Genomic DNA, 27,818 nt, shown 5'->3' on the forward strand with positions numbered 1-27,818 from the left:
TTAATTTTCAAGACGGTAGGGTGCGATTTAAGAGATTTAGCTGCTACTTTTGGCAAATCGAACTACAAAAATCCCCCCCCCCATACTCAAGTAGATTCCATCAGCTGTGCACGCACACGCACACACACATACACACCCACATCAGCTCACCTATTGAAACATTCAGCCAAATACCTTGTGATTAGTCAAAATAAATCGATTAATCTAAAGAGAAATTAAAAGAATTCATGTTTTGTATCTTATTTTCCATACATAGAAAACGCCCCCATCAAAGCCTACTCCTACTGGCCTATCTTCCAGACAATTCTTTCCTTTTTTCCTTTCTTTTCACTCTACGATCAATGAACGAAGCGGTTTTGTTTCGCTTTTTTCCTCCCTCCCGGCCGGATATGTAGGTCAGTCACACATAGACTAGAATGAGTTTTAATCTCGTTCCAAAAGGGTGAATAAAGTGAGAAAGACAATTTATCGATGTACATATATGTATCTATATTTACATGCATTGTCTTCGTTAAATAAGATGTCAACCGTATCTCATTACAAAGGTTAAAGTACAAACAAGTGGTGGAAGAGTCTGTATCAGGTGGCTTACATTCAACGCACACCACCACACACCCTCTCTCGCGCACGTACATATACATATATAAACAAGCGGTCGGTCGCAACTGCAGTCGTTTAGAAAGCTTACTTTAAGAATAATTGGTTCTGTAGAAGGGGAAAGAAAAAAAAAGAAAAAGAATTTGTTTATAACCATGTCGTCGTCCGAAGGTAGAACCGTTGTTATTGGAATGGATGGTAGCGAATATTCGGAATATGCATTCAACTGTAAGTTTGCACCATAGTTCTTTAAATTACTTTTTATCAAATATATTTACCATTTTGATTATTACCGATCACTATTCATCTTAGTTGTAGGAGTAGCAGCACGTTAAAATTATTTGGCATGAAGGAAGCTACCTAACACCCACTTAATATCAACTACAAAAACAAAGTGAAAAAAAAAATAATGTTTTTAGTTGTATTTCTAATATGTTTACTTCTATATTGACTAAATTCAACAACATTTCTTGTGGATTTTTGGCACGTTAAGCAATAACATTTACATCCGTCTATGCAAGTGTAGTATTGTTTGTTTTCTTCTATTTTCGTTATGTTGCTTATGCGGATGTTATTCTCCAACGACTTAGCCACAGACACATAGAAAAAGGAAATCCTATAATAATATATTACAGTAAAATGTCTAATTGTTGAGTGGAATTTACAGAAATTTATTCCTTTAAGCTCTCTCCTTGCTTTTTCTTTCTATTCTGTAATGTGGGGTTTCTGTATGTGTCCTGTTATTCATATACACAGTCGAACATATGCTGTAATGCAGTAGGGCAGGCTTCACACTCATTTCAACGTAGTTCTATTTGCCTTAACTGTCTTTTTTTTTTTAAAATTTCGACACGAAATGAGAGTTGATTATTAACCATCTTAAAATAAAGATTAACTGATACAGTTTTTAACATTATCGATAAATTCTTTTCGTTTATCAATAAATCACGCACTCACACATAGGTTTTATATTTCTCTTGTAAACTAACCTTGGGGGCTCTCAAATTCCCTTTATTGTCCTACAGTTTAACCCAGGTGGGCCCTGTATGAGCAGACTCACGATCAAAGTCATTCTAGCCGTGACGAACCCGTCTGTATTTCAAGTGGTGCATCGACATTCGGCTTTGCACTGGCCCTCACCGTCCTAGTCCTAACAGTTTGTTTGAATGTGTGTAAACGTGTGTGTATGTATGTATGTATGTATGTATCTGTGTGACGGGGTAAATAATCAACCAAAGTATCTAGCTGTTTCGTCTAATGTGCATTATATTAATGTGTAATTTGAGGGACATTTTTGGCTGCTATTTCTTGCAGATTGCAAGATCACAAATTTATTACTGTGAGTAATTGCAAGTGTGTGTGTGTGTGTGTGTGTGTGTGTGTGTGTGTGCATATTTAGACAAATAGACAGACAGATAGCAACTGAGTGGGGGTGATGGGAACGGTCCGCCACAGACGACACTATGGCGACAGTACTTTCGGGTCTGCTGTACAAGTTTGTATAGACAGGCGAAGGACGGCCTCAGTGGCATGCTGTGTGCCTTATACTATACACGCAAGGAAATGTAATGGTGAAACACTGTCTACCTATCTATCTATATATATATATATATATCCGATTCTGAAAAAAAAATTTCAAAAATCTCAATTTCAAAATTTCGACCCCCCCCCCGGTTTTTATATAGATCCACAGGGTAAACCTAACCCTGACCGTAACCCTAACCCTGACCCTAACACTAGTTTTGTGAGATTTGGCTATTATTTCTAGCATGTAAATAGCCTGCTTGGGGGGGGGGGGGAATTGAAATTTTTCAAAAAATATTTTTTCAGAATCGGAATCTCCATAAAAATATTAATAAATAAGGGGGGGAAAGGTTCAGATTACATATAGTCCATCTCTACCTATACGCGCGCGCACACACAGAAGAAAAGAGAGATAGAGGTGGAGTGGAATCGGTCAAGCTCCTTTGTAATTCGCCCATCGTTGTGTCTGCGCGTATTATGCAAATCGATATTCCACCCGGTAAATATTGATAAATGGTATAAGAGTACATTTCATATACGTCCAAGAAAAACAAAAGCAAACATTTAGATTCCCATAAGAAAATCTAATCCCTTTTTAGGCTTTGTAATTTAGAAGCTGCTTAGCAGTTATTTTACACGTAAGCAACTACTCATCTTTATAGTAAATCCATCTATCTTTTATTTGTTCAAGTCATTGGACTGCAGTCACACTAAGGTACTACTTTGAAGGGTTTTAGTCGCCACATCAGCCCCAGTACTTACGTTTTGTTTTTATTTTTTATCTGATATTTATTCTGTCGGCTTCATTCGCTGAACCACCGTGCCACGCAGTGAGACTGAACTCAGAACCATGTGATTGCAAAGCAAGTTTCTTAGTCACAGAGCCATGCCTGTGCACTGGTCATGTTCTTTGACTAATTAGGGATAAAATCGGAGTAACATGTTGGGATTTAGAGAAAGCCCACATCCCTCATTGGGATACAGTTCAATTTTAAGCAATATAAACAATTGTCCCTGTTAATATTACATGGGCCGCAGGAAAAGAGGTGCACTGGGGCCCCAAGGTAACTATTTGATGTGTCCATACCTGGAGACGGTACTGCTCAAAGGTTGGTGTCTGCAACAGATGGGCTTTGGCCCACAAGTTGGCCACAAGTATTCACTGTAGGCCACAGATTTTCCTAAAATAATTTTCTTATTTTATGAATTTGTGGGTCATTGAGATAGTCTTTTGTGCCACGATTAAATTTTTGCTTAGATAAACATTTCCTGTCATGAAAATGACTGGATGGATTATGGGGTGGTGGGATATTTTTATATGTAAGATATATACATGTGGGCCATGAGTTAATATAAGAAAACAAAAAAAAAATTAGAGGGCTACTGCAAAAAGTTGGTGATCCATGACGGGGTCACCGTAACATTATTTTAAGTTTCCGAGCAAAACAACGTATTGTAGCCCCTATATATACAACCATTACAGATTAGCATTTGGCATCCAGACCCATGAAGTCCCCGGGTAACGTCTGAGTATACCCTGCTTTATGATGGCACTGACCTCTAAGTCTGTAAAATATGAACACAACGTCCCATATCACATCGTTCTGCAGACAGTAGAAAATGCCAGATTCAGAATTATTTCTTTGTATCATTCTCTTGTAGTTTGTGATTAAATTTTAAAGGGGTGGAGGAATGACAAATATAAGTACCGGTAGTATAATAGGGGTCAGTTCAAATGTTTCTATACTTTGTGCCTGTATAGTCTTAGAATTTTCATCGACATCTATATATCTCTCGGGGCGAAGGATTTGTGTACATGGAAAGTTCCGAATCTGTCTGTGTTGTATTCCTCTCGTGAGATACTCGCAGAGATAACACAACGAGTTGTACAATTTAATTATTACATTTATTATTCAATTACATACAAAGAACGCACTCACCCAATGTTCGTTATGAATAAACAAGAATCATGTCCGCCATATCTATAAATGACATTTTACTACCCCAGTCCTTCAGAACAACAACAATGAAACAATGAACTCAGACGAACCACAGTGACACACGGAACGTCAGACGAATTACATATCTAACAGTCCATATAACACCTCCCCACTGAAATTGATGCTACACAAGAAGTATCAACAGCAAAGTCTCTCAGGGGTTTTACGGGTTCTCTTGGATCGTCTTGGGTTGTCTGGTCCATACTCTGGAACGGGTAACATGATCTTGGGTCTGGTTTGTCGTTGAGTTAGTGGCACAGTTTCCGAGATCTCCATCGGATGATCTGTTACAAATTGAAATACAGTGTTTTCTGCATCACCAGGTTCATTGTCTTCCTCAGTTGTGTACCGCGGTCGCAGCTGTTCCCAGTGTCGTCTCCACATCGGGCCATGAGGTATGACCTTCACGTTAAAGCAGCGAGTACCCAATGACTTCTTAATGATTGCTGGTACCCACCGGGGATCTTTGTCTCGGCGAGGTCCATACACAGGATCTCCATACACAGGATCTCCGGCCTTGTACTGCCTGGTAACTTTAGCGACATCAGCCGAGCTTGGAGTCATCTGAGACTTATCTGCTTCCTTAGACTGTTTGCCTTGAGCAATGTGTGCTGGCGATGGCAGCAAAGAATCAATCCTTGTTCGTATCTTCCGGTGATTCAAAAGTTCACTTGGAGAGAATCCACAGGATGTCGGTGTTCTCCGGTACTGCATCAAACATTCTTGAAGTGCTCGTGTCGGTGGAAGAGAAGACTTCCTCAGAGCTTGTTTGAAAGTCTGCACCAAACGTTCCGCTGCTCCGTTGGTAGCTGGGTGGTAAGGTGCACCTGTCAGGTGTGTGATCCCGCGTTCTTTGCACCAGCTCTGGAACTCCCCAGACGTAAAAGTTGGTGCGTTATCGGTGACCAGTGTGTGAGGAAATCCGGAGTGTGCAAAGTCTTCCTCAAGCAGATTTAAAGTGGCTTTGGAGGACGTGGAGGAAGTAGGATGAATGCATGGGTACTTGGAATAAGCATCTGTGATCACCAGCCAATCTCTACCCATAAAATTTATTGCATGGTCCAGGTGTAAGCGACTCCACGGCTTTTCTGGTAACATCCATGGGTGAACTGGAGGCTTAGATGGCTGCCTTTGATGTTCGTTGCACGAATCACATCGTCGACTGGCTATCTCGAGAGCAGCATCGATACCAGGCCAATAAACAGCAGTTCTTGCTAGTAGTTTCATGCGTTCCATGCCAAAGTGTCCAAGATGCAGAAGATTGAGGATCTTTGGCTGCAAGCTATGTGGAATCACAACTCTAGATCCACGTATAAGGCATCCATGGCAGATACTAAGTGCGTTTGATAACTTACGGAACTTGTTGACTTCGTCATTGATCTCCATGTTCTTTGGTGGCCAGCCTTCACGGACGTAGCGCATCACTGTAGATATTACTGGATCTTTCCCTGACTCTTGCCGGAGAAGATTAGCATCCACAGGTTGGACTTGAATACTAAGAGCTTTGATGGCACACACCATGTCTATGTCTTCACCATTTTCCTTTCTGTCAAAGTCGTTGTCATCACCGAATGGCAAGCGACTGGGGGCATCAGCATTGCCATGATCTGCTGATTTCCGATATTCAATGGTGTAGTCAAACTGGTTCAGCCACAGGGCCCATCGTGCTAGTCTGTTAGCAGCGAGAAGTGGCGTCCCTTTCCTCGGACTGAATAGTGATGTCAGTGGCTTGTGGTCAGTCACGAGTACGAATTTACGACCGTACAAATATTGGTAAAACTTCTGCATGCCAAATATGATAGCTAGGGCTTCCTTTTGAATTTGACTGTAGTTACGCTGTGCAGAAGCGAGAGTCTTGGACATATTGGCTATTGGGCGCTCGCTTCCATCAGGATAGCGGTGAAACAGGACTGCTCCAATACCAACGTTTGATGCGTCACAAGCCAGTCCCAAACTTTTGTTTGGATCAAAGTGTATCAGAACTTGACTTGATGAAAGTACATTTTTCAAGTGATCAAAAACTGACTGTTCCTCATCTCCCCACTTCCAAATAGTTGACTTTTTTGTAAGACAATAGAGTGGCTCTGCTATACTGGCTAAGTTTGGGATAAACTTTCCATAAAACTGAACTGAACCTAGGAAAGATTTCAAGCTTGATTCGTTCGTTGAAGATGGCATCTTTAAGACTGCTTCGACCTTGGATCCCTTCAGCCGACAAAATGTGTCCAAGGTATTCTACACTGGGTAGTGCAAACTGGCACTTTTCACGGCGACATCTGAGTCCATTGTTGCTTAGACGTGTGAGCAGACACTTTAGGTTGTTTAGGTGACTGTTTGCATCTTTCCCACTGACGAGCATGTCATCCTGGAAGACGGCCACTCCAGGTAGGTCATGGGTCAGGTTTTCCATGATCTCCTGAAAGTAACCAGGTGCTGACTTGATTCCGAAAGGGAGTCGTTGTTGCAGGAGTACTCCACGCTGAGTTCTGAGTGCGAGTCTGCGTTGACTCTCTGGAGCCAGCTTGATCTGATTATAGGCATCAGCAAGGTCTATCTTTGTATATCCGAATCCACCTCCGAGTTTCTGCATCAGTTCAGCAGGGAGTGGCATTGGATGACGGTGATCAGCAAGTTGGTCATTAATTCCCACAGAGTAGTCACCACAAATCCGTAGTTTGGGCTTCAGGTTGCTTGAAGCGTGTGCTTTACGAATCGGTACCACTGGTGTTCCGTATTCATTGAACTGGACTGGCTTCCAGATTCCCTTGGTGATACCTTCTTCGTAACCTTTGGCCAGGTCATCACGAAGAGCAAATGGGACCGGACGTGCCTTGTGAAACACTGGTGTTGCGTCCGATTTGAACTTCACTTCCAGTTCAAAGTTCTTGAGACATCCCAATTCTTGCTTGAAAAGATCTGGAAATTCATCACACATATTGTGACAATCTTGCTGCAGGGAAACATATGGCTCACTTGAGGTCTTTGGATACATCACTTCAGCCCCTTCCCTCTTGGCTTGGCTGTCTATGCTTTTCAAATCTAGAGCAGTGTCTACGGAAATTCCCAGAGTCTGGATAGCATTTCGTCCCAGCAAATTAAGATCAGAGATCTTGGTGACTATGTAAGGTATAAGATCCTGCTTACCAATTGTTGGATCCTTGGTTTGGCCCATGAAAGTTCCCAGAACAGGCAGGTCGTGCTTGCTGGCAGATTCATAGCGATGCTTGACATCTTGCAGCTTTGGTCTTCCAAGTTGTTTCCAGACTGACAAGGAAACAAAATTGCCTGTAGTAGCAGTGTCTAATTCCATTGTGAACAGTCTGTTCTGGATTGTTACAAGCACAATTAAACTATGAGCATCTTGGGAAACTTCGCCTAGGATCGCCTTGACTAGCTCAGCTTTTGTGATTCTTTTCACGGGAGTTTGTGAATGGCCATTGCGTTGCTGATGTTGTTTTTTTCTACACACCGCTTGCAAATGTCCCTTTTTGTCACAAAAATGACATTTGGTTTCCCTGAAAGGACAGTCTGTCGCTTTGTGAGCCTTTCCACATCGGTAGCATTTCTCCTGGTTTGTGGAATAAGACTGCTGATGTTTCTTTTGAGGACTCTTATTCTTGTTCTTGTTCTGTTGAACCTTGTACACCTGCTTGGTTTTGGAACCGTATACAGTTTCTTTTGCAACCTTTGCTGCGTCTTCAGTCTCGATGGCAACTTGGACAGCACGAGCAAAATCTAGTTCTGTGTCTTTTATCTTAAAAAGCGCCTTCAGAACCGCTTCATTATTGACTGAACATATGAATCTCTGTCTCAGAGCTTCATCCTGTGGGTTGGTGATCGCTGGAAAATCACAGGTAGCTGCATCCTGGCGTATACGTGCTGCCAGCTCCTGGAGAGTTTCGCCTGGCTTCCGCTGCATATCACTCCAAAACTTGAAACGCTCTCTCACAATGAAAAGTTTAGGGTCAAACTGTTCTTTCATGAAGTCAACGATTTCGTCCATTGTCAAGTTGTTGATATCTTTAGGCGGATTTTGTTGGGTAGCCAGATTAGCAAATTGTTTGTAAACAGTAGCGGTCTGATTGGTCAGGAACACTTGTGCTATGCGTTGTTCAGGTACAGCATTAGCAGCCACAAACGTACGGAATCTTGACCAGTAATCAGGCCATAGCTCTGTCGCCGAATCAAATGCAGCAAATGGTGGAATCGACACCGTTGTCGAAGCAGCTGAAAAATAGCCACTGGGATCGCCTTCAACTTGTCGAGCACCAAACAGTTTTAACAGTGTCCATATCTCTCTTATGTTGTTGCATTTGCTTGTCCATTTGTTCCCTAAACAATTTAATAAGTTCTACTGTCTGTTTTTCAGCCATTGTTATTACGATGACTAATTTTACGGTAAAATAAGCATGTATCCTACCGGCGACACCAATAGTCTGTGTTAGTAGTATACGGTGAAGCGGCACTGGAGTGCCCTCTCTCCAGTACAGGCCAACGTAAAGTCGTATGGAAAATAGCAGTTGCCCACGTGGCAGGTCTCTCCTTAAAATGGCAACCGATGTTGAACGAGGGACGAACAGGGGACGATATAGTTTGGCCCCAGTGACGTTAGAACGAAGTTGACGGCAGCGTCGGACTGCCCAACGGATTCTGGACATGTAGTCGATTAAATCCACCGTATTTCATAATTATCAGTGTTATCTTTATCGATTTCGTGAGGATGAAAGCCAATGTCAACCTCGGAGGGATTCGAATGCAGAACATAACTAGTCGGAATAAATACCGTAATGCATTTCATCCGATGTTCTGACAATTCTACCATTGGTCGTTCATGTCAAAATATGGAATCATTTTTAATGATTTTCTATTGAAAACGCTGCAACAAATTTGAAAAGAGTCAGTCAGCCAGTCAGTCGATAGTATCGACTCTAGTACATTCTCAGTGCTGATTTTTATCGATCACAATGGCATGAAAGACAACATCGACTCTTCGACGAATGGCTGACTGCTCAGTAGAATTATCCAATTGATGGGTCGGGAATTAATATAAATAGTAAAACTCCGGAGTATTGTTCCTCTACGTCAGTGTTTCTTCACATTGTATACCTTCTCCCCTTTAACAAATCACGGCTAACCTCTCTTCATAAGATAAACAGCAGTCGTGTGCGTTAGCATACATTCATAACGGTGTATTTAACATGATATATTTAGTAAATCATTAAAAAACATTAATTATCATAAAGAATTTTTCAGTCTCCCCCACCACCACCACCACCACAAAAAAAAAGAACATTTGCACTTGGTATCTCGATTTCCTTCTGGAAATTACAAGGAGAATTTTCGCTAGGTTAAGAAGTGCTGCTCTATATCGATTTCGAATCCGGATCTGGAATAGGTCCTCGAATCTTACAAGAGTTAATTGAAACTTTCGGGATTGATAAACTAACAACCCTGTACGTGTCGCACACCAATTTAGTGTTAAATTTCGGTACAGCATTTTTCTCTTTCATACGTTTAACTTTGCCCCATCACACCCCAGTTTTTGCCCAGTTCTGAAAACTAAGTATGAAATAGTGCAATTTGCGCACGAGTTTAATACAAGCTACATTCAGCTTTATTTCTAACTTCTCCTCCTTAGAAGAGTGAGGGAGAAGAGAGAAAGTGGATTTATACTTGCTTGGTAAATGACACGAACTGACTGCGTTAAAACACGAAGAAAAAAAAATCTTGTGGCTGTTGTTTTACACATTAAAAGATAAAAATAACAACGAAACAGAAACTTATACTTAATTTTCGTTTATCTCTTAACTGCATGGTCATTTATGAAGTGTCAAAGACCTGCTCATTGACACAGTTACACCATTTTATAGTGAAATTGTTTTCGTTACCAATCAGGTTGCTGAAGAGTGACGAGATTTTTTAACACTTTATACTTGACTGCACTATTAAGAAACAGTTGAAAATGAATATCAAGTTTTTGTCTTCTTGATTATGAAAGAAAAAAAAATGCTACAGGAGAGAATAGCCAGGCAGATTCTTCAATCCATGTGGACCATGAATGAGATGGTTAGATGATATCCGTAGTCTCAGTTGGTCACGCTACGGAATCCCGTCGGAAAGCGTAATGACAGTTGCTTCCGATAGGATCCTAGGGAGGAGGTGCTTGAAGATTACCATCCTCCCAATATTCCTGCTGGTGATGGGGGTAGTCCCAAGTATAGTGGGCGCAGAAAATGCTTGGAAAGCGAGAAAGAGAGAAGAGTCTTAATAGTGAAGCCGAATCAGACCTAATAAAGTGCATACATTTTTGCACAGACCATTTGGTGTCAAATTTAAGAGAAGGAACCAGTCGATTATGTCGTCTTCAGTACGTGATTCGAATCTTGGTTTTATCCTCCCTTCAAAGGAAACACGAGGAGCAAAAGCATTGCTGGAAAATGGCCACAGATTTTTAGGAAGAATTTTAATAGATGAAATTTCCAGCTACCACTCCAATTTGTAATTTTCAACCTCCTCAGCGGAAATTGATTTAAAAAAAAAAACCTTTATTGGGTTCTAGGATCTATACATATGTTACACAAAGTTAGAAAAAAGTGTGGGAAATACAAAAACGTTTTTAAAAAAAGTTTGTGCAACCAACTCATAGAGATGGGAAGTGTCCTCCTTGATAGAGTCAGGGTACCCTACAACTAACTACCTTTCGGTCAGTTCATTACTGCTAACTTGGTTCTCCAAAATTGCTCAGGTTGGGCAGAGATAGCTCTTCTAAAATGTGGCATTTTGATCTTGGATCAACATTTTGATTTTGGATTAACATTTTGATCTTCGATCAAAATTGTCATCATAGGAATTAAGCACCGTATATGATGGTATTTTATATGCTATTTTAGATGCTAAAGTATCTTTAAAAAATCACCCGCGAGCTAAATTCGAAGTTGGGGGCCTCTGTTACATGCTTTCCTGCATCAAAAACTTCTGGATATGCGCTGCCGAAATTTGGATGCGTCTAATATACCAATTCGGTTTTTATGCTATCAAACACGGTATTTATTTAGTAGAAGAATAAAAGAACATGGAATAGACTTTATATATATGAATACTGATAAAATAAGCTATCTGGCTTTCCTAAATTCTGGATTTAGAAATTAAAATTATTTTCGTTGACAAATTGCGCTACTCCATTAGTAAATCTTTTCCGTTTACTCTCGTCTCAAGCGGCGAGTGTAATCTCTTAGCAGCGGACTTTCGGAATAGCTATCACTTATATTTACCTCATAGAGAAAGAAACCGACAAAGAATTGGGCGGTTGTTTTCTTCTGTGAAAGAATTATCTAAAGAACTTAAAAAAAAAAACGGTAACTTTTACAGGTAGAGGTCGTTGATAGATTGACAGGGACAAAATCAAATAGTATTGAAGTTTTGAATTAGTTCCTGCAGTGCGCCAAGTTAAATAGCCAATTCTATAAACTACGCGCGAGATATTTTTTTTTTTATTCATTTAACTAACTTTGTGAAGTAAGGAATTGGAGGGGAAAAAATTAACGAAATAAATATTTGTAATAGACGATTGACGATTCAAATAAGTGTCTGACCAGTTCTCCATTCAAAGATCTATGAATCGAAGAACTTGGTTCCAGGCTGCATTTAATAATATACCGGCAGTTATTCAGTCAAATATTTTCCTACACTTCTTACAAGTATTCTTGTAACTTTTACGGTTCGTGCTGTTAAAAAATTTCGGTGGTTATTAAAATTTTGAAAGACACTTTCATAGAAAAAAATTCCTCATAATATAACTTAATTTTTTTTCAAAATAATTCTTTGTGCGAGCATTACGAGAAATATCTCATGAAAGAGAAAGATCGGTTCCTATTGATCTTTAATAATAATTTTTACTGCAGTGGAGCTTATTCGTTTCTTTTGAAGAGATATAGTATGGTGGTAAGCTAAGTTCCACTATTGAAGTAAAACTGTAGGGAAGATCAGTTCTAACGGCGATGAGCTGCGGCTAAGGAAAAGGTCATTTTTACTGAAGTTGGTGATACGAGAAATCATTTCTACTGTTGACACATGCTCTTGAACTCATTTCAGTTAGAGGTACGCTCTTGGTGAGTTCAATTCAGCTGTAGAGGTAGCTTCATAGTGATCTCATTGTAGCTATAGAGGTTAACTTCACAACAAGCTCATTTCAACCACGGAAAGAAACGCACGGTTATCTCATTGCAGCTATAGGTTAGCCTCGCGGTGAGTTCATTTCAACTAAAGAAAGAGGCTCCTGGTGAACTCATTTCAGCTGTGAAAGTAGGTTCACGGCGAGCTCATTTCAGCTATAGAGGTGATCGCAGATAGGCTCTATATGAATTCATTGATTCCTGCTGACTCATGTCGACTCCAAAGAAGTTGACAAGGGAAAGTCGTAATCTAGATCTGCTGACAAGATATCACTGATTGTGAAGACGGTGAAATGAAACTGCGTCATGTTTACTCAGTCGGCTACTATTTTATTTCTAACTGGTTTATGTGTTAAAACAAGTAAAAAAAAAAAAATACATAAAACTTAAATTAAAAACTCGAGGTATGTCTTTCGCTGCCTGACTAGGCCATAAAGTTTTATGGCATCATTGGATATTGTCACAATCATTTAATGAAATGCTATTATATTTGTTGCTTTCTTCTTCATATCTAACTCGTAAACATAAATAAACATACATTTTTCGAGTGTATATATTTATATTGGCCTTCTAAGTTTGTGTATGTCTGTAGTGACGGATAAACACTATTAAGTACTGTACCAATTGTAAACAACTTGAAATGACATTAAAAAGGCGAGGAAAAGCACAGACAAGACTCGTGTCACATTTTATCTCAAAATGAGGTGACTACTTGATGGTTAACAAGACTTCACTAGGCTAGTCAGCGAGGGAGCCTCTTCGCTGTTGCCCCAAACTGCTAGAAATAGCAAGTAAATCTCCCTCAACATCTAAAACGGTAACCGCTTTCGAAAACGAACGATAGATTCGAAAATGTGGTGCTATGTGCAGAATAGGAAAAAGATGTGATGGTTACGGTTGGAATGCGTTTGATTATAGATCTAGTTGATGAGGGTTGGACATGGAGCTAAACCGTCTGGTTTCTCGCCTGGTAAATAATAGAAGCATGATTCGATTCCTCGTCACGAGATATATTCTTTCAAAACATCAAAATTGGTATTTTTACAAATGTATAATGTTTAGCATTGGACTGGAACATCGAAATAAATGTTTTCCAACAATAAGTTTCGTTTCTTTGATTTTCTGAGTTCAAGACACACCAAAATTGATTTTAATTTTCACCCTTCCCTGGGACGATTAAATAAAGTACTGTCAAAATAAACAAAGTAACACTTAATCATTCATTGTTCTAGATAGGCTGGCATACCAACACAAATATGCGGTATTATTTGATTCTTTCACCCGCACGATTTTCACTGAGTAAAAAACAAAAAAAAACTCGGATTTTTTGCGTGGAATCAAGTAACCTGACTTCCTTATATGCTGCAAACTCCTTATTTTAGCTCGGAAAAAATGGGAGTGGGGACCGGTTTCCCCACCCCACCGCATATCCTGGAATCATTGGAATTTTTTTTTTGTTGAATGAATTCCGGTGACCTCCTAATATGTTACAAAACCCGGATCTTTTTTAAAACGGGGGCCACATTTTTCATTAACGAAACACTTTGAAACTTGGAACACTGGTAGAATGTGTCATATAAAACATCTTTTTCTCTTAGTCTTCTTAAAAAAAAAAAGAAATCCATAAGTTATTCCATGTGAAAGTTGTCGTATTTCTGTAATTTCAACCAATCACTGACGTCCATTCAGCCGATATACATTAAGTGCCGACTACATAAACAAACGATTCTGAAACAATTAACCCTAACCCTAGGGTTAGGGTTAGGGTTAAAGCAAATTTAAAATGAAAAAAGCAAATAAAATGAAGGTATGGAGATAAAATACGCTTTACATCGCTTAATCAACCAAAGGAGTAAATATAAACAACTGAATACTTGTCAGTGATTAGTTGAAATTATCGAAATAAGAATTTTTTACATGAAATAAATTCGAATACAAAAATATTTTTCTGTTCTATAACACAAAATAGATAAGTATACGAAGTTTGAAAGTCTTTCCGTACCAAAAACACTACGTAAAACATTAATGAAAAATGTGGCCCCCGTTTTAAAATAGATCCCAAAACCCTTTTTGGGGGTCCGGAAAACGGGGTGGGTGAGGTGGAAACCTCGGAAATTTCATCTTTTCATCCGCACGATTTTCATTAAGAAAAAAAACAAAAAAACTCGGATTTTTTGCATGGAATCAAGTACCCTGACCTAATATGCAGCAAACCCCTTATTTTTGTTCGCAAAAAGGGGTGGGGGAAAACCGGACCCCCTCCCCTCCTATCCCAGAATCATTAGAAATTCTTTTTTTTTCGTTGACTGAATTCCGGTGACCTAATATGCTACAAAACCCTTTTTCGGGTCCGGAAAACGGGGCGGGGTGGAACCCTCGGCAATTCCCCACCCCCCATTTTCAAATATTTTGTGCTATTTCTTTCTTTACCCGTAATTTTAGATAACATTTTGCAGAAATACGTTTTCGAAAGAGTATGGATTATATTAGATTGAAAATTCAAAGAAGTTTGAAATGAATAAGTGAAAATGTAGAGGTTATAGAAGTTAGTGGTACCAAAGTCAGTGGTGAGATAACGAATGATAATATTTTTACGCGCCTCCGGCACTGGCGCGGCCGATGCCAGTGCCGACAGCACGTAAAAAGTACCGTTTAAGCGTGATCGATGCCAGTGCCATCTGACTGGCCCCTTCGCCAGTCCTCAGTCAAAACGTCCAATCCATGCCAGCATGGAAAGCAGACGTTAAACGATGATGATAATGATGTATATAATTATGATAGATTGTTATTCATTCAATGTTTAGGTAAACTTCGTCACCCAATCACTCTCTCTTTCTTTCTCTCACTCACTCTTTCTCTCCCCACACAAAAATGAAACAGATTAAAGCGCCAAAAATTGCAAAGGAAAAAAATCTATATTCGGGATTATTATATATATTATATCCAGTGATTTTAAAAGGTATGAAAAAGATATTTTTGTTTTAATATACTTTTACTTGTTTCGTACACATATACAAACTAACGTGTATATGTTTTTTAGAATAACTATCATTCGTTATTTCTCCACTGACTTCGATATCACTAACTTATACAGCCTCTGCATTTTCACTTATTTATTTCAAACTTTGAATTTTCAATTTAATGTAATCCACACTCTCTCGAAAACGTATTTCTGCAAAATGTTATCTAAAATTATGAGTAAAGAAAGAAATAGCTAAATATATTTGAAAATGGGGAGTGAAGGTGAAATTTCCGAGGGTTCCACCCACCCCGTTTTCCGGGCCCCAAAAAGGATTTTGTAGCATATTTGGAGGTCACCGGAATTCAGTCAACGAAAAAAAAAAAAAAAAAAAAATTCCAATGATTCCAGGATATGGGGGTGCGGTTCTCCTTCCCCCTATTTTTGGCACTATCATGGTATTTAGCTGTCAGAAGTGAAAGTAGAAAAATCTGACAAGGAACGTTACTGCTGGTTTGAGTTGATTCTTTGGCTACTGACAGCTAATACCATGACTGGCCGGAACGAGCTATCTGTCAGTCTGTCTCTATCTCTCTCTCTCTATCTATCTATCTATCACTCGAAAGTTATTGGAACAAATTTGACACCTATATCCATGCATTTGAAAACACACAGACTATAAGGGTACTACTAAAGCAGAGTGATCCCGAACGCGCAGTCGCGCGTCCGTGCTAGCTAGTCGTGAGTGGTCGATCCTATTATTTTTAAACTTCAAACTTCATTTGTTTTCTATTTTGATAAATTCTCTCTGTTGAAAATTATATTTTTATATTTTAAATAATTTGCAATTTCAGGAAATATATTTTTATATTAAATTTGAGTTTTCTAATTTGATAAATTCTACGGACACAAACAGAGGTGAACGAGTGATAGATAGATAGATAGATATATATATAGAGAGAGAGATAGTGAGATAGACAGACAGACAGATAGATAGCTCCGGCTAGTCAGTAGCCAAAGAATCAACTCAAACCAGCAGTAACGTTCCTTGTCAGTTCTACTTTCAATTCTGACAGCTAATACCATGACAGTGCCCTATTTTTCTCCGAACAAAAATGAGTTTGCAGTATATTAGGAGGTCAGGGTACTTGATTCCATGCAAAAAATTCGAGTTTTTTTTCTTTTTCTTTGTGAAAATCGTGCGTGAAAGGATCAAAAGTTACCAAGTGTGTGCCCCCTGTTTTGTTTCCTCGTAACTTTCAAAAGATTTAACATTTTTCATTGAAACTTTCTACAAATTCCTAACAGATGGTATAGTTTACGATTACACCGGAATTTTACGTGAAAAAAAAAGGGTCGTTGCAAACGCATTACTGTAAATATGCGATAGTACGCATATTTACAGTAATCCCTCGACTATCGCGTGTGTTACGTTCCAAAACAACCGCGATAGATGAAAATACGCGAAATAGAAACAGTACTGTACTCTTTTACTTGTTTCAGTCATTTGACTGTGGCCATGCTGGAGCACTGCCTTTAGTCGAGCAAATCGACCCCAGGACTTATTCTTTGTAAGCCTAGTACTTATTCTATCGGTCTCTTTAGCCGAACCGCCAAGTTACGTAAACACACCAGCATCGGTTGTCAAGCGATGTTGGGGGGACAGACACACACACACACACACACACACATATATATATATATATATATATATATATATATATATATATATATATATATTATTTTGCTTAAAAGAGTTCCAACACTGTCTGTTTTTTATGTTTTATTTATATTCCTGCAGAACTAATGTGGGGTATAGAATATGGAATATACAATATATATGATATACAATATAAAATAAAATAAAATAAAAATGGATGGCACCATGAAATAAAGTATTGAATGTAGATGAAATATTGAGTGTTCAATATAAAGGATCAAATATATAAATATATATATATATATATATAAAGGCGACTCGAGTTTCAGGGCTATTTCCCTTCGTCATGGCCGGTATGACAGACTTTAACAGACTGTAATAAGTTTGGACGGCAGCAGTAGGTGTTTGGCTATTTTTAGAATTGATGTTAAATCTATTTTTAGACATGATGATATTTTAATTTATTGTTTTGTGTGGGTTGTAGGGATAAGATTTTTAAACCCCAGTAGGTGTTTGGCTGTTCTTAGAAATGATGCCAAATCTATTTATAGAAATGATGATATCTGAGAGATTTTTTGTGTTTTGGTTACAGGGATAAGATTTTTAAACCCCAAGTAAGATGGATTTAATCATTGTTTGTTAAGAGTGGTTTTGAATTTTTTAATAAAGTCCTTTTCTTTGCATTTTCTTTCAATTTCATTCCGGTTGTAAAGTTTATGGAATGGAAATATAATAAAAGTTTGATGACCACATGTTGCTAGATGGTTACTCAGTGGTATTTGGCGGACTTCTGGGTTTTTAATCTGTTGTCGATGTACCCGTGAGCGTTCCGATAGTGCATTACCTGTCTGGCCAACGTACAATTCTTCACAATTAGGGCATTTGATGCAGTAGATTAGATTTCTACTTTTGCAGTTCATGTTCGCATTGGTGAATATTTTCCCTGTTTTTGTGTTCATATATGGGCCGGTATGGATTGATCGGCATGTGCCGCATCGGCTATCATTGCATTTGGATACAGTGAATGTTTAATTTTTGTTGCTGAGGTCAAACCTTGCCTTTGTTAATAGTTTTTTCAAGTTTTTAGGTTGTCTCTTACTGAGAGTTATATTTTGATCTGTAATGATATTTCTCAATTCCTTACTTTTACTCGCATATATATATATATACGACGGGCTTCTTTCAGTTTCCGTCTACCAAATCCACTCACAAGGTTTTGCTCGGCCCGAGGCTATAGTAGAAGACACTTGCCCAAGGTGCCACACAGTGGGACTGAACCCGGAACCATGTGGTTGGTAAGCAAGCTACTTACCACACAGCCACTCCTGTAGAAAATTTTATTAAAAATTATCCATTTTTCCAAACGTTATGAGGAAACAAAGTCGATGGGAGGCACACTTGTGTAGGTATACCCTAAAATAGTGGTAGAGATGGACTATATGTAATCTGAACCTTTCCCCCCTCGTTTTATTATTTTTTTAACGGAATCCCACGTTTTAGGCTATGGAGATTCCGATTCTGAAAATTTTTTTTCAAAATTTCGATCCCCCCCCCCCCGGTTTTTATATAGATCCACAGGGTAAACCTAACCGTAACTCAAACCCTAACCCTATATTTGTATATATATGTACACATACATCTATTTTCATGTATACACAAATACATACATATACATTACTTACATATACAAAGATATATAGGTATACACATAAACACGGCGGAGGTAAAGAATAAGCACACCACCCGTTTTCGGCGTAACCCTAGGTAATTTTTCATATTAACACCTGCACGATCTTCACTAGGGTGTTAGGGTTTGGGTTTTAGGATCAGCGTTAGGGTTACACGTGGTCTAAAAACATTTCTCGGACTACTACCGAAGGATCACCGAGTTTAGGGTTACGGTTAGGGTTTTAGGGTTTGGGTTAGGGAATTCCGTCCCTAACCCTAAACAGTAACCCTAACCCGAACACCCTAGTGAAGATCGTGCGGGCGTTAATCTGAATAATTATCAACAAAATAACGATTTAGCTGTAAAAAAGAAAAAAAAAATGAGAAATATAACTTTTTTACGGAAATTGCCGAAGAAAGACTTTCACTTTTCATGTACGTCTATCCAAAAGGTTGCAAATTCTGTATGGCACACCTGCTGTACAGATTCCAAACCAATTACCTGGCTTCCAGGAAACCGATTATTTTGGACCATTTTGAATCTGGCGGGTTTTGTGCTCGTTCGTCTCTTGATTTTTTTTGTTTTGATTTTTGTGGTGTACGTGCTACATGTCAGCTTCTTGTATGACAGCTGTTGTGTACACTTGTCTCTCTCTTTACATAATTGTTGCGTACACTTGTCCTCTCTCTCTAAACAATTGTTCTGTTTTAAATATCAAGTTTTAGGCAGTGAACTGCAAAATCGAGGAAAGTAGCTCGCTTCTCATCGTAAGCTTGCCTGATAAATATTGTCTGGTATCTTTGATACTCATTAAACGTTTCCGTACCATTTTAATTACTGTTCATTTTACAAATCATTTTACAGGGTTTCGTGATATTTCTCATTTACGTTAAACGGCATAACTACAGATTTGTGCCCCCGACATTTACAACTTTATGAAAATGCATTTTCTAACGAAATTTGCCCGAGATACATTTTAAATGGTATAGATTGGGGCTGGATTGGAATTTGCCGTGAAATGCTTTTTCGGAAGAGTGAAGAAGAGTTTGGGATAATTCACACATCACGAGTTATTTCTTCATAACTTTCTGGAAAATTGATAGTTTTTAAACAATTTTTTAAACCATATGTTTTGATGAGGTGTGAATAATTCCCCCCCCCCCCCGCTATACTTGTTTACATCGAACTCCAAAGTAATCGGAATCTATAACATTTGAAGAATATCTTTTAAAAAATTTGTTCAAAAATATCCCTTTTTCAAAATGTTATTATAAAACCAGGTCGTTTTTTTTTGTGGAGGTGGGGCAGACCCACATCTTTAGTTATTGCCTTTACGCAAATACCTTTACACACACACACACGCACGCGCGCGCACATCTTTGGTAAGTGTATAGGGTGGTGAGAGCTTTTGCAAAACTGGAGAACACTAGGTTAAATGGAATCAGTGCATTATTTTTAGTTAAAATTATATATTAGACAAGATGATAAATTAATATTGATTTATTTTTATTCGTTCATTGAGTTCACCAGACTTCAGAGTCTCGTATTTATTTCTCTCACATTGCTGTACTTATTTAATGAAAGTAAACAACAAATTAACACTTGCAATCATATTTTGCGATGCACTACAAACAAATTCTTAATCCTAACTTAAACTAACCCTCAGTATATAACATATAACCATGTACATCTTTTAGAACATTGTCATTTTATAAGATTTTGCTGGGAAACTTTTAAATTAACATTTATTTACATGAAAGAAAATTACCGGAGAACTTTCACTTAATTCTTCCAAATATTTCTGTTAAAACTGTATTGAAACCATTTGTGGGGTACCATCTGAAAGGGTTTTAGTTGAACAAATCGACCCCAGGACTTGCTTTATTTAAAGCGTAGTACTTATTCTATCCGTCAGTTTTGCTGGACTGCTAAGTCACGGACAGCAACAGCAGTTGTCAAGCAGTGGTGGGGTACAAGCACAGACACGAAGATACACACATACATATATACAGAAACCCGTCTATATACATATATATATTATATATAATGTATGCGTGCGTGTGTGTATATATGTGTGTATGTATGTGTCTATGTATGTGTCTCTGTGTATGTATATGTACATGTGTATATGTGTGTGTGTTTATATATGCTTTTGTGTGTATATATGTGTGTTTATATATGCTTTTGTGTGTATATATACATGTGTATATGTGTGTGTGTGTGTGTGTATATACAATTCCTAATAATTATTAATCATAAAATTATAACAGTATTTTTTGAACATCAAGTAACTGTGAGTGTCTACCTGATCGAAATAGGAATCAAAGAGGTCTCAGGTAAAAATTGATTGAGATCCATTGATCTAGGTGAAAGTGCTATGTACATGACCTTTGCAGGCTTTTAGGATTGACAAAGAAGACAGTGTTATTAACATTCCTCTTGCATAGGTACAAGCCAACAGCTACAGGTAAATGTGTACAGGAATGGAATTTCTTAGAAGTGGGATATTCTGGGGCCTTAGTCTAATATATATACATGTGTGTGCATGTGGGAGTATTGTGATTTTAACACTATGTTTATAAAGAGAATTTCTTTCAGACAAAACCACCTTTCAATTGAGTATAGGTATGTAGTATGATATACTGAAGTGGAATTTTAATTCAATGCTGCTTCGCTCGTATTCACCATAGGACTGGTTGTGTGGTAAGTAGCTTGCTTACCAACCACATGGTTCTGGGTTCAGTCCCACTGCGTGGCATCTTGGGCAAGTGTCTTCTACTATAGCCTCGGGCCGACCAAAGCCTTGTGAGTGGATTTGGTAGACGGAAACTGAAAGAAGCCTGTCATATATATATATATATCATCATCATCATCGTTTAACATCCGCTTTCCATGCTAGCATGGGTTGGACGATTTGACTGAGGACTGGTGAAACCGGATGGCAACACCAGGCTCCAATCTAATTTGGCAGAGTTTCTACAGCTGGATGCCCTTCCTAACGCCAACCACTCACAGAGTGTAGTGGATGCTTTTACGTGTCACCCGCACGAAAACGGCCACGCTCGAAATGGTGTCTTTTATGTGCCACCCGCACAAGAGCCAGTCCAGGGGCACTGGCAACGATCTCGCTCGAAAACCCTACAAGGCCAGTCAGGCGGTACTGGCAACGGTCACGCTCAGGATGGTACATCTTATGTGCCACCCGCACAAGAGCCAGTCCAGGGGCCCTGGCAACGATCTTCCTTGGCTTGCCGGGTCTTCTCACGCACGTGTGTGTGTCTGTGTTTGTCCCCCTAGCATTGCTTGACAACCGATGCTGGTGTGCTTATGTTCCCGTTACCTAGCGGTTCGACAAAAGAGACCGATAGAATAAGTACTAGGCTTACGAAGAATAAGTCCCGGGGTCGATTTGCTCGACTAAAGGCGGTGCTCCAGCATGGCCACAGTCAAATGACTGAGACAAGTAAAAGACTAAAGAGATCAGTAAACTTTGTAATTTGTGTGTATGTTTTGTTTGCATGTCTGGGTTGACTAGGCAGACACAACCCAGCTGAAGAGAAATGAGGAGTTGAGTGTATCAGGAATGTCCAAGTCAACATGAAATGAAACTAGTGAGAATCCAAGACGCAGAGGTCACTACAGTCGTGATAAAAGAGACAGCATATTTGTGGGTTGAAGGTCAAAGTGTAAAAGCGGGCAACTAAATGCCAGTCTGTCAAATGTGCTTGTAGTTGAGAGTAAAAATAAAGATAATTAAATTGTTTGCAAACATCATCATCATCATTGTTTAACATCCGGGCTGGACAGTTTGACTGAGGACTGGTGAACCAGATGGCTACACCAGGCTCCAATCTGATTTGGCAGAGTTTCTACATCTGGATGCCCTTCCTAACGCCAACCACTCCGAGAGTGTAGTGGGTGCTTTTACGTGCCACCGGCATGAAGGCCAGTCAAGAGGTACTGGCAATGGCCACGCTCGAAATGGTGTATTTTACGTGCCACCTGCACAGGAGCCAGTCCAGCGGTACTGGCAACGAACTCACTCGAATGACTTTTCACGTGCCACTGAAATGTTCAAATGTTGTTATTTACGTGCCCCTGGCACGGAAGCCAGACAGCTGGTGCTCTAGCAACAATCACCCTCGGACAGTGCTCTTAGTGATCTACTGGTACAGGTGCCATCACGATTTCGCTTTGGGTAAATTAGGGAGTGAGTTGGCAGAATTGGTAGAGCATTGGCTACACTGCATTGTGACATGTATTCTTTATCATTTGAGTGCAGACTCTGTTGGGGTGGGGGTGGGAACACAATATTGTGCATTAACTTTTGCCAATGTTATTCTAAATATTTTAATGTGTTATTTGTCCTTAGATTAATTGTTCTCTTGGTGTTTATGATCTGTTATAAATCATCTTGAGTCTAGATGGATGACTGTCAAAAACAATTTTCTATTGAGGTAGAGCAATGCTTAATTCATGTGAGGAGGTATATGGTGAAAGCAGAAAAATACATTTTATATCATCATCATCATCACCATCATTGTGGCTGTGATAAGAAGTATCTTCCCAACCACTTGGTTCTGGGTTCAGTCCTACTGCACGTCACCTTGAGCAAGTGTCTTCTACTATAGCCTCTGGCTAACTAAAGCCTTGTGAGTGGATTTGGCGGATGGAAACCAAAAGAAACCTGTTGTGTGCGTGTGTGTGTCCCACTACTCCTTGACAACTGGTGTTGGTATGTTTATGTTCCTGTAACTTCTCAGTTCGGCAAAAGAGACTGATAGAATAAGTAGCAGGTTTAGAAAAAAGGAGTGTTAGGGGTCAATTCATTCAATTAAAATTTATTTAAAGTGGCACACCAGCATGGCCTCAGTTGAAACAAGTCACAGATAACAGTTCATCATCATCATTGTCATCATCATTTAACATCGACTTTTCCATGCTGGTATGGGTCGGATGGAATTCATTGAGTCAGGTTTTCTAGTCTGGATGTCTTTCCTGTTGCTAACCATCACTTGTTTCTAAGCAAGGTCTTTTCTCCTGCCACCTACCATGGCTGGACATATTTCTCTCAGGAGATTGGGAAAGAACAACACCACTTGTATGATGGTGATGCTTGTTTACAACTGTTGTGCAATGTCAAGGACAAGGATACACACACGCACGCACGCACGCACGCACGCACGCACACACGCACACACACACACACACACACACACACACAAAATGAGTTTTCTTTCAGTTTCTGTTTACCAAATCCACTTGCAAGGTGTTGGTCAGGTCAGATCTCACCTTGTAATTTTTTTTCTTTTTTAAAAAGAGACACACTGGGTGATGCAGTCTTAGACTGTCTTAAGAATCTTTTATACTCTAGGCACAAAGCCTGAAATTTTTGGTGGAGGAGGCCAGTCAATTAGATCGACCCCAGTATGCAACTGGTACTTAATTTATCGACCCCGAAAGGACGAAAGGCAAAGTCGACCTCGGCAGAATCTGAAATCAAAACATAAAGACAGATGAAAAACTGCTAACCATTTCGACCGGCGTGTTAACGTTTCTGCCAGCTCGCTGCCTTAGACTGTCTTAAGAATGTGATGGTCATGGCTAGAATCAAACAATAACAAACTATTATTTTATAAGGAAATTAAAGATTCTGCTACAAATTCCAACCAATACTCTTACCTTCACAAAAAAAGAGAGATACTTTGTATGAAAAAGACTGATGTTTATGGTTTAGATAGAACGAGGAGAGTGAAGGTATGTAGCTTAGTGGTTAGGGTGTTTGACTCATGGTTGTAAGTTTATGAGTTTGGTTCCTTGGCAGTGCATTGTTTCCTTAAGCAAGATACTTTATTTTACGTTGCTCCAGTCCACTCAGCTGGCAAAAATGAGCAGTATCTATATTTCAAAGGGCCAGCCTTGTCACACTCTGTCTCATGCTGAATCTCCCTGAGAACTACATTAAGGGTATGCATGTCTGTGGAGTACTCAGCCACATGCAGGCTGTTCCGTTGATCACATCAGCTGGAACCCTCATCATCATCATAAACTGATGGAGTGCTAATTTAAAGTGGATAGAGGGGAATCATTCTTTAGTAGATGTGTGAACACACACACACACACACACACACACACACACACACACACATTTTACTTGTTTCGGTCATTTGACTGCAGCCATGCTGGGGCACAATTTCGAAGGGCTTTATCAAATAAAGCAACTGCAGTATCTATTTTTTGCAAGATTGGTATTTATTCTGTTGGTGACTTTGGCTAAACTGTTAAGTTATAGATACACATACATATATATATTTACACACAAACATAAAGAAAATTGCAGTCTTCATGCTTTCCCCATTGATAAATTAGTAGCAATGCCACACACACACACACACACACACACACCCCGTGTTGTGATTGGCAAGCAAGCAGAGTATATTTGCATGTAAATGTTTTGTTTTTCTTTTGAAGAACAAACTAGATTCATTTCAGCAATGACATAATGGTGATGATGATTGATGATTGAAGAATGGTAGTTGAATGGCAGTCAATAACTGCATCTGCTAAATTTGCAGAAAAAAACCCAGGTCAACCAGGATGTGAGTGACTTCTCCTCCCCTCACATGTGATCATATGTGTCAGGTCAAAAGTTCATGCGATCATATGATCGCATGAACTTTTGACCTGAGACAGCTTTTAGTAGTTTCTCATTAACATATGTATCTAGGACAATTAGCATAACACTTCTTTTTTTTCTCTATTTCATCTTTCTATTTTTTTTTACTTTTTCTTTTACTTGTTTCAGTCATTAGACTGTGGCCATGCTGGAGCCCAACTTTAGATGGTTTAGTCCAGTGGTTCTCAACGATTTTCAGGCTGCTCCTCCCTTGGCACCCAGGCCACATTCCTACCCCACTCTCCTCCACAACACACCACCATAAACATAGACCACTTTCTAAAGCAAATTCCAAACAAATGTATTCCATAAATAAAACTTAACCTGGTTAACCCACTGTTTTGTTTTTACATCCATCTCCTCCTTTTGGCTACCCCATTATTGCCCCCACTTTTCTTCACCCCCCCCCCCCCACCCTCGGATCTTTCCACCACACCCAGTGGGGGGTCAGTACTGCTCACATTAAAAACTGCTGGTTTAGTCAAACCAATTGACCCCTTCACTTGTATTTAAAGCCTGGTATTCTATTTGGTTGTTTTGCTGAACAGCTAAGCTATGGGGTTGTAAATAAACCATCACAGGTTATCAAGCAGTAGTGCGATGGATGGATGAACACACACACATGCACATGCGCACACACACGTACATACACACACACACACACACAAATAATGTACTTGAGAAGATGCGTCAAGCTAAGTAGCATCACACAGTCTTCCACACATACAGGAATGTCCTTTCAGCACCCATGCATAAATGGACCCGTGACAGTGGCATGTAAAATACACCCAACTCACTTAAGTCATTGACGTTTGGAAGGGTATCCAGCCATAAAAACCATTCCACAGCAGACAATTGGAGTCAAGCCAGCTCCATACCAAACTGTCCAACCCATGCCAGCATGGAAAGCAGATGCTAAATGATTTATTTATTTATTTATTTTGATGATTATTGCTCTAACGGATTTTTTAAATTTTATAGCGTTCTAAATTGAACAGTAACTGAAATTTATAATATAAAATTTTTAGGTTTGAGTTAATTTGCTGTCTGCTCGTTCCTTGCACATTTGGGATGAAAAGTTGTGTGCCATCTATTACTTTTTCATCCTGTTTTGTATATTTTCATGGGTCAACTATGAAAATTGGATTTGAATGGTTTCTGTTTTTATTGGCTGTGTATTGCTAATAATAATGATAATAATGATAGCAATAATAATGGGACCCTGAGGAGATGGAGTATCCTATATTTTATAATATGTTATAATATTTTATGATATGTATTAATCATTCTGGATGTTCTATCGAAATGTACATAGGTCTATTATTATTATTATTATTATTATTGTTGTAATAAAGTATTTTCAACGGATCAGTTTTGAGCTCTATTTGAAGTTGATATATATATACAAAAACTCAACTGTGAGTTTTTTGCTAAGATTGTTAACAGATACTATATTTTTTGCCAAATTTTTGGTGAAAAAAATATATTAACATATATATATATATATATATATATATATATATATATTAGACAAAATAATCAAGTACTCAGATATTTGGATGGTTGTACATTTACAGATTTTTATTCATATGTCACATGTTTCTGAAAAAAATTTGAAAATCCTACAAGAATAGGTGCAAGCGCTAATTTATGAAACGTGTGACATATGAATAAAAATCTGTAAATGTACGACCATCCAGATATCTGAGTACCTTATTATTTTTTCTAATATATAATTCCTGTACATCACCTCCAAACCTTCCAAAATATATATATATATACACACAACTTATTCAAGGAAAGATTGACTATCAGTAATCATAGCGTACATTCTCCCATTTTGATGGTGACTTAATGTCTGCTGAAAAAAAAGTCCCCACTAAAACAGGTGTTCTAATCCAAAGTGAACCGTGCTAAATTAGACACAAGAACCAGTTGGCAGTCATGGTGTTGGTGCCAATGGTGGTGGTGGTGGTAATCTTCTTGAGCTTGATCATTACAACATGACAACTTCAGTTTGTAAAACTGTGTCTCCTCCAGGGTTTATACTAAACAGAAAAAGGGGAAACATGTGGAATAAAGAGTTACTGAAGAGGTCGCAGGATGTGTGACAAAGGACACTAAAATAATAGAAATGATAATAATGATAATAATAATAAAGCTGAAGTAAAAATCTGTCTGTGTTTTATTGGCAAAATATGTCCTTTCACAAGTAAAATAACAAAAATTGTTATAGTTGTTAATAAATACGTTTTAATTTAGAATGGTGTTTCTTTTTCAGTTATTTTACAAAGACTTAAATTATTTATTTTATAAAAAATGATTTACAATTTTTCACTTTAATATCAGCAGTCAAAGATAAGTTAAAAGAAAATATCACTTTGAGACAAATGACCTCCGCACTCTCCAAATCTCCTTCTTCACTGACAGCTGTTCTTGCAGCCATCAAACCATCGCACCAAGACAGTGATAACATGGTGTAAATACATCATTCTTTTTCTTCAAAATCCGTTAATCTTTTGGCTTGACATTTTCTCCTGGAAAATAAGTAAAGTTAAATAT

At 38.7% G+C, this 27,818-nt stretch overlaps 1 protein-coding gene across 2 annotated transcripts in view; it reads left to right on the forward strand.

Moving 5' to 3' along the window:
• Positions 1 to 363: 363 nt before the first annotated feature.
• The window catches only part of LOC106873187 (uncharacterized), a 41,015-nt gene continuing 13,560 nt past the window's right edge, over positions 364 to 27,818 (forward strand). Inside the window, exon 1 of one of the 2 annotated variants that reach the window (XM_014920425.3) lies at positions 364 to 825. In XM_014920425.3, the coding sequence (XP_014775911.1) occupies positions 753 to 825 (73 nt within the window). In that variant the 5' untranslated portion in view covers positions 364 to 752. Of the gene's footprint in view, positions 826 to 14,903; positions 15,252 to 27,818 lie in introns of those variants that run through there. The other variant, XM_089349487.1, reaches the window with a different exon arrangement.

Source organism: Octopus bimaculoides, chromosome 3, assembly GCF_046866305.1.
Source record: "Octopus bimaculoides isolate indiv1 chromosome 3, ASM4686630v1, whole genome shotgun sequence".
NCBI classification, from domain to species: Eukaryota; Metazoa; Mollusca; class Cephalopoda; order Octopoda; family Octopodidae; genus Octopus; species Octopus bimaculoides.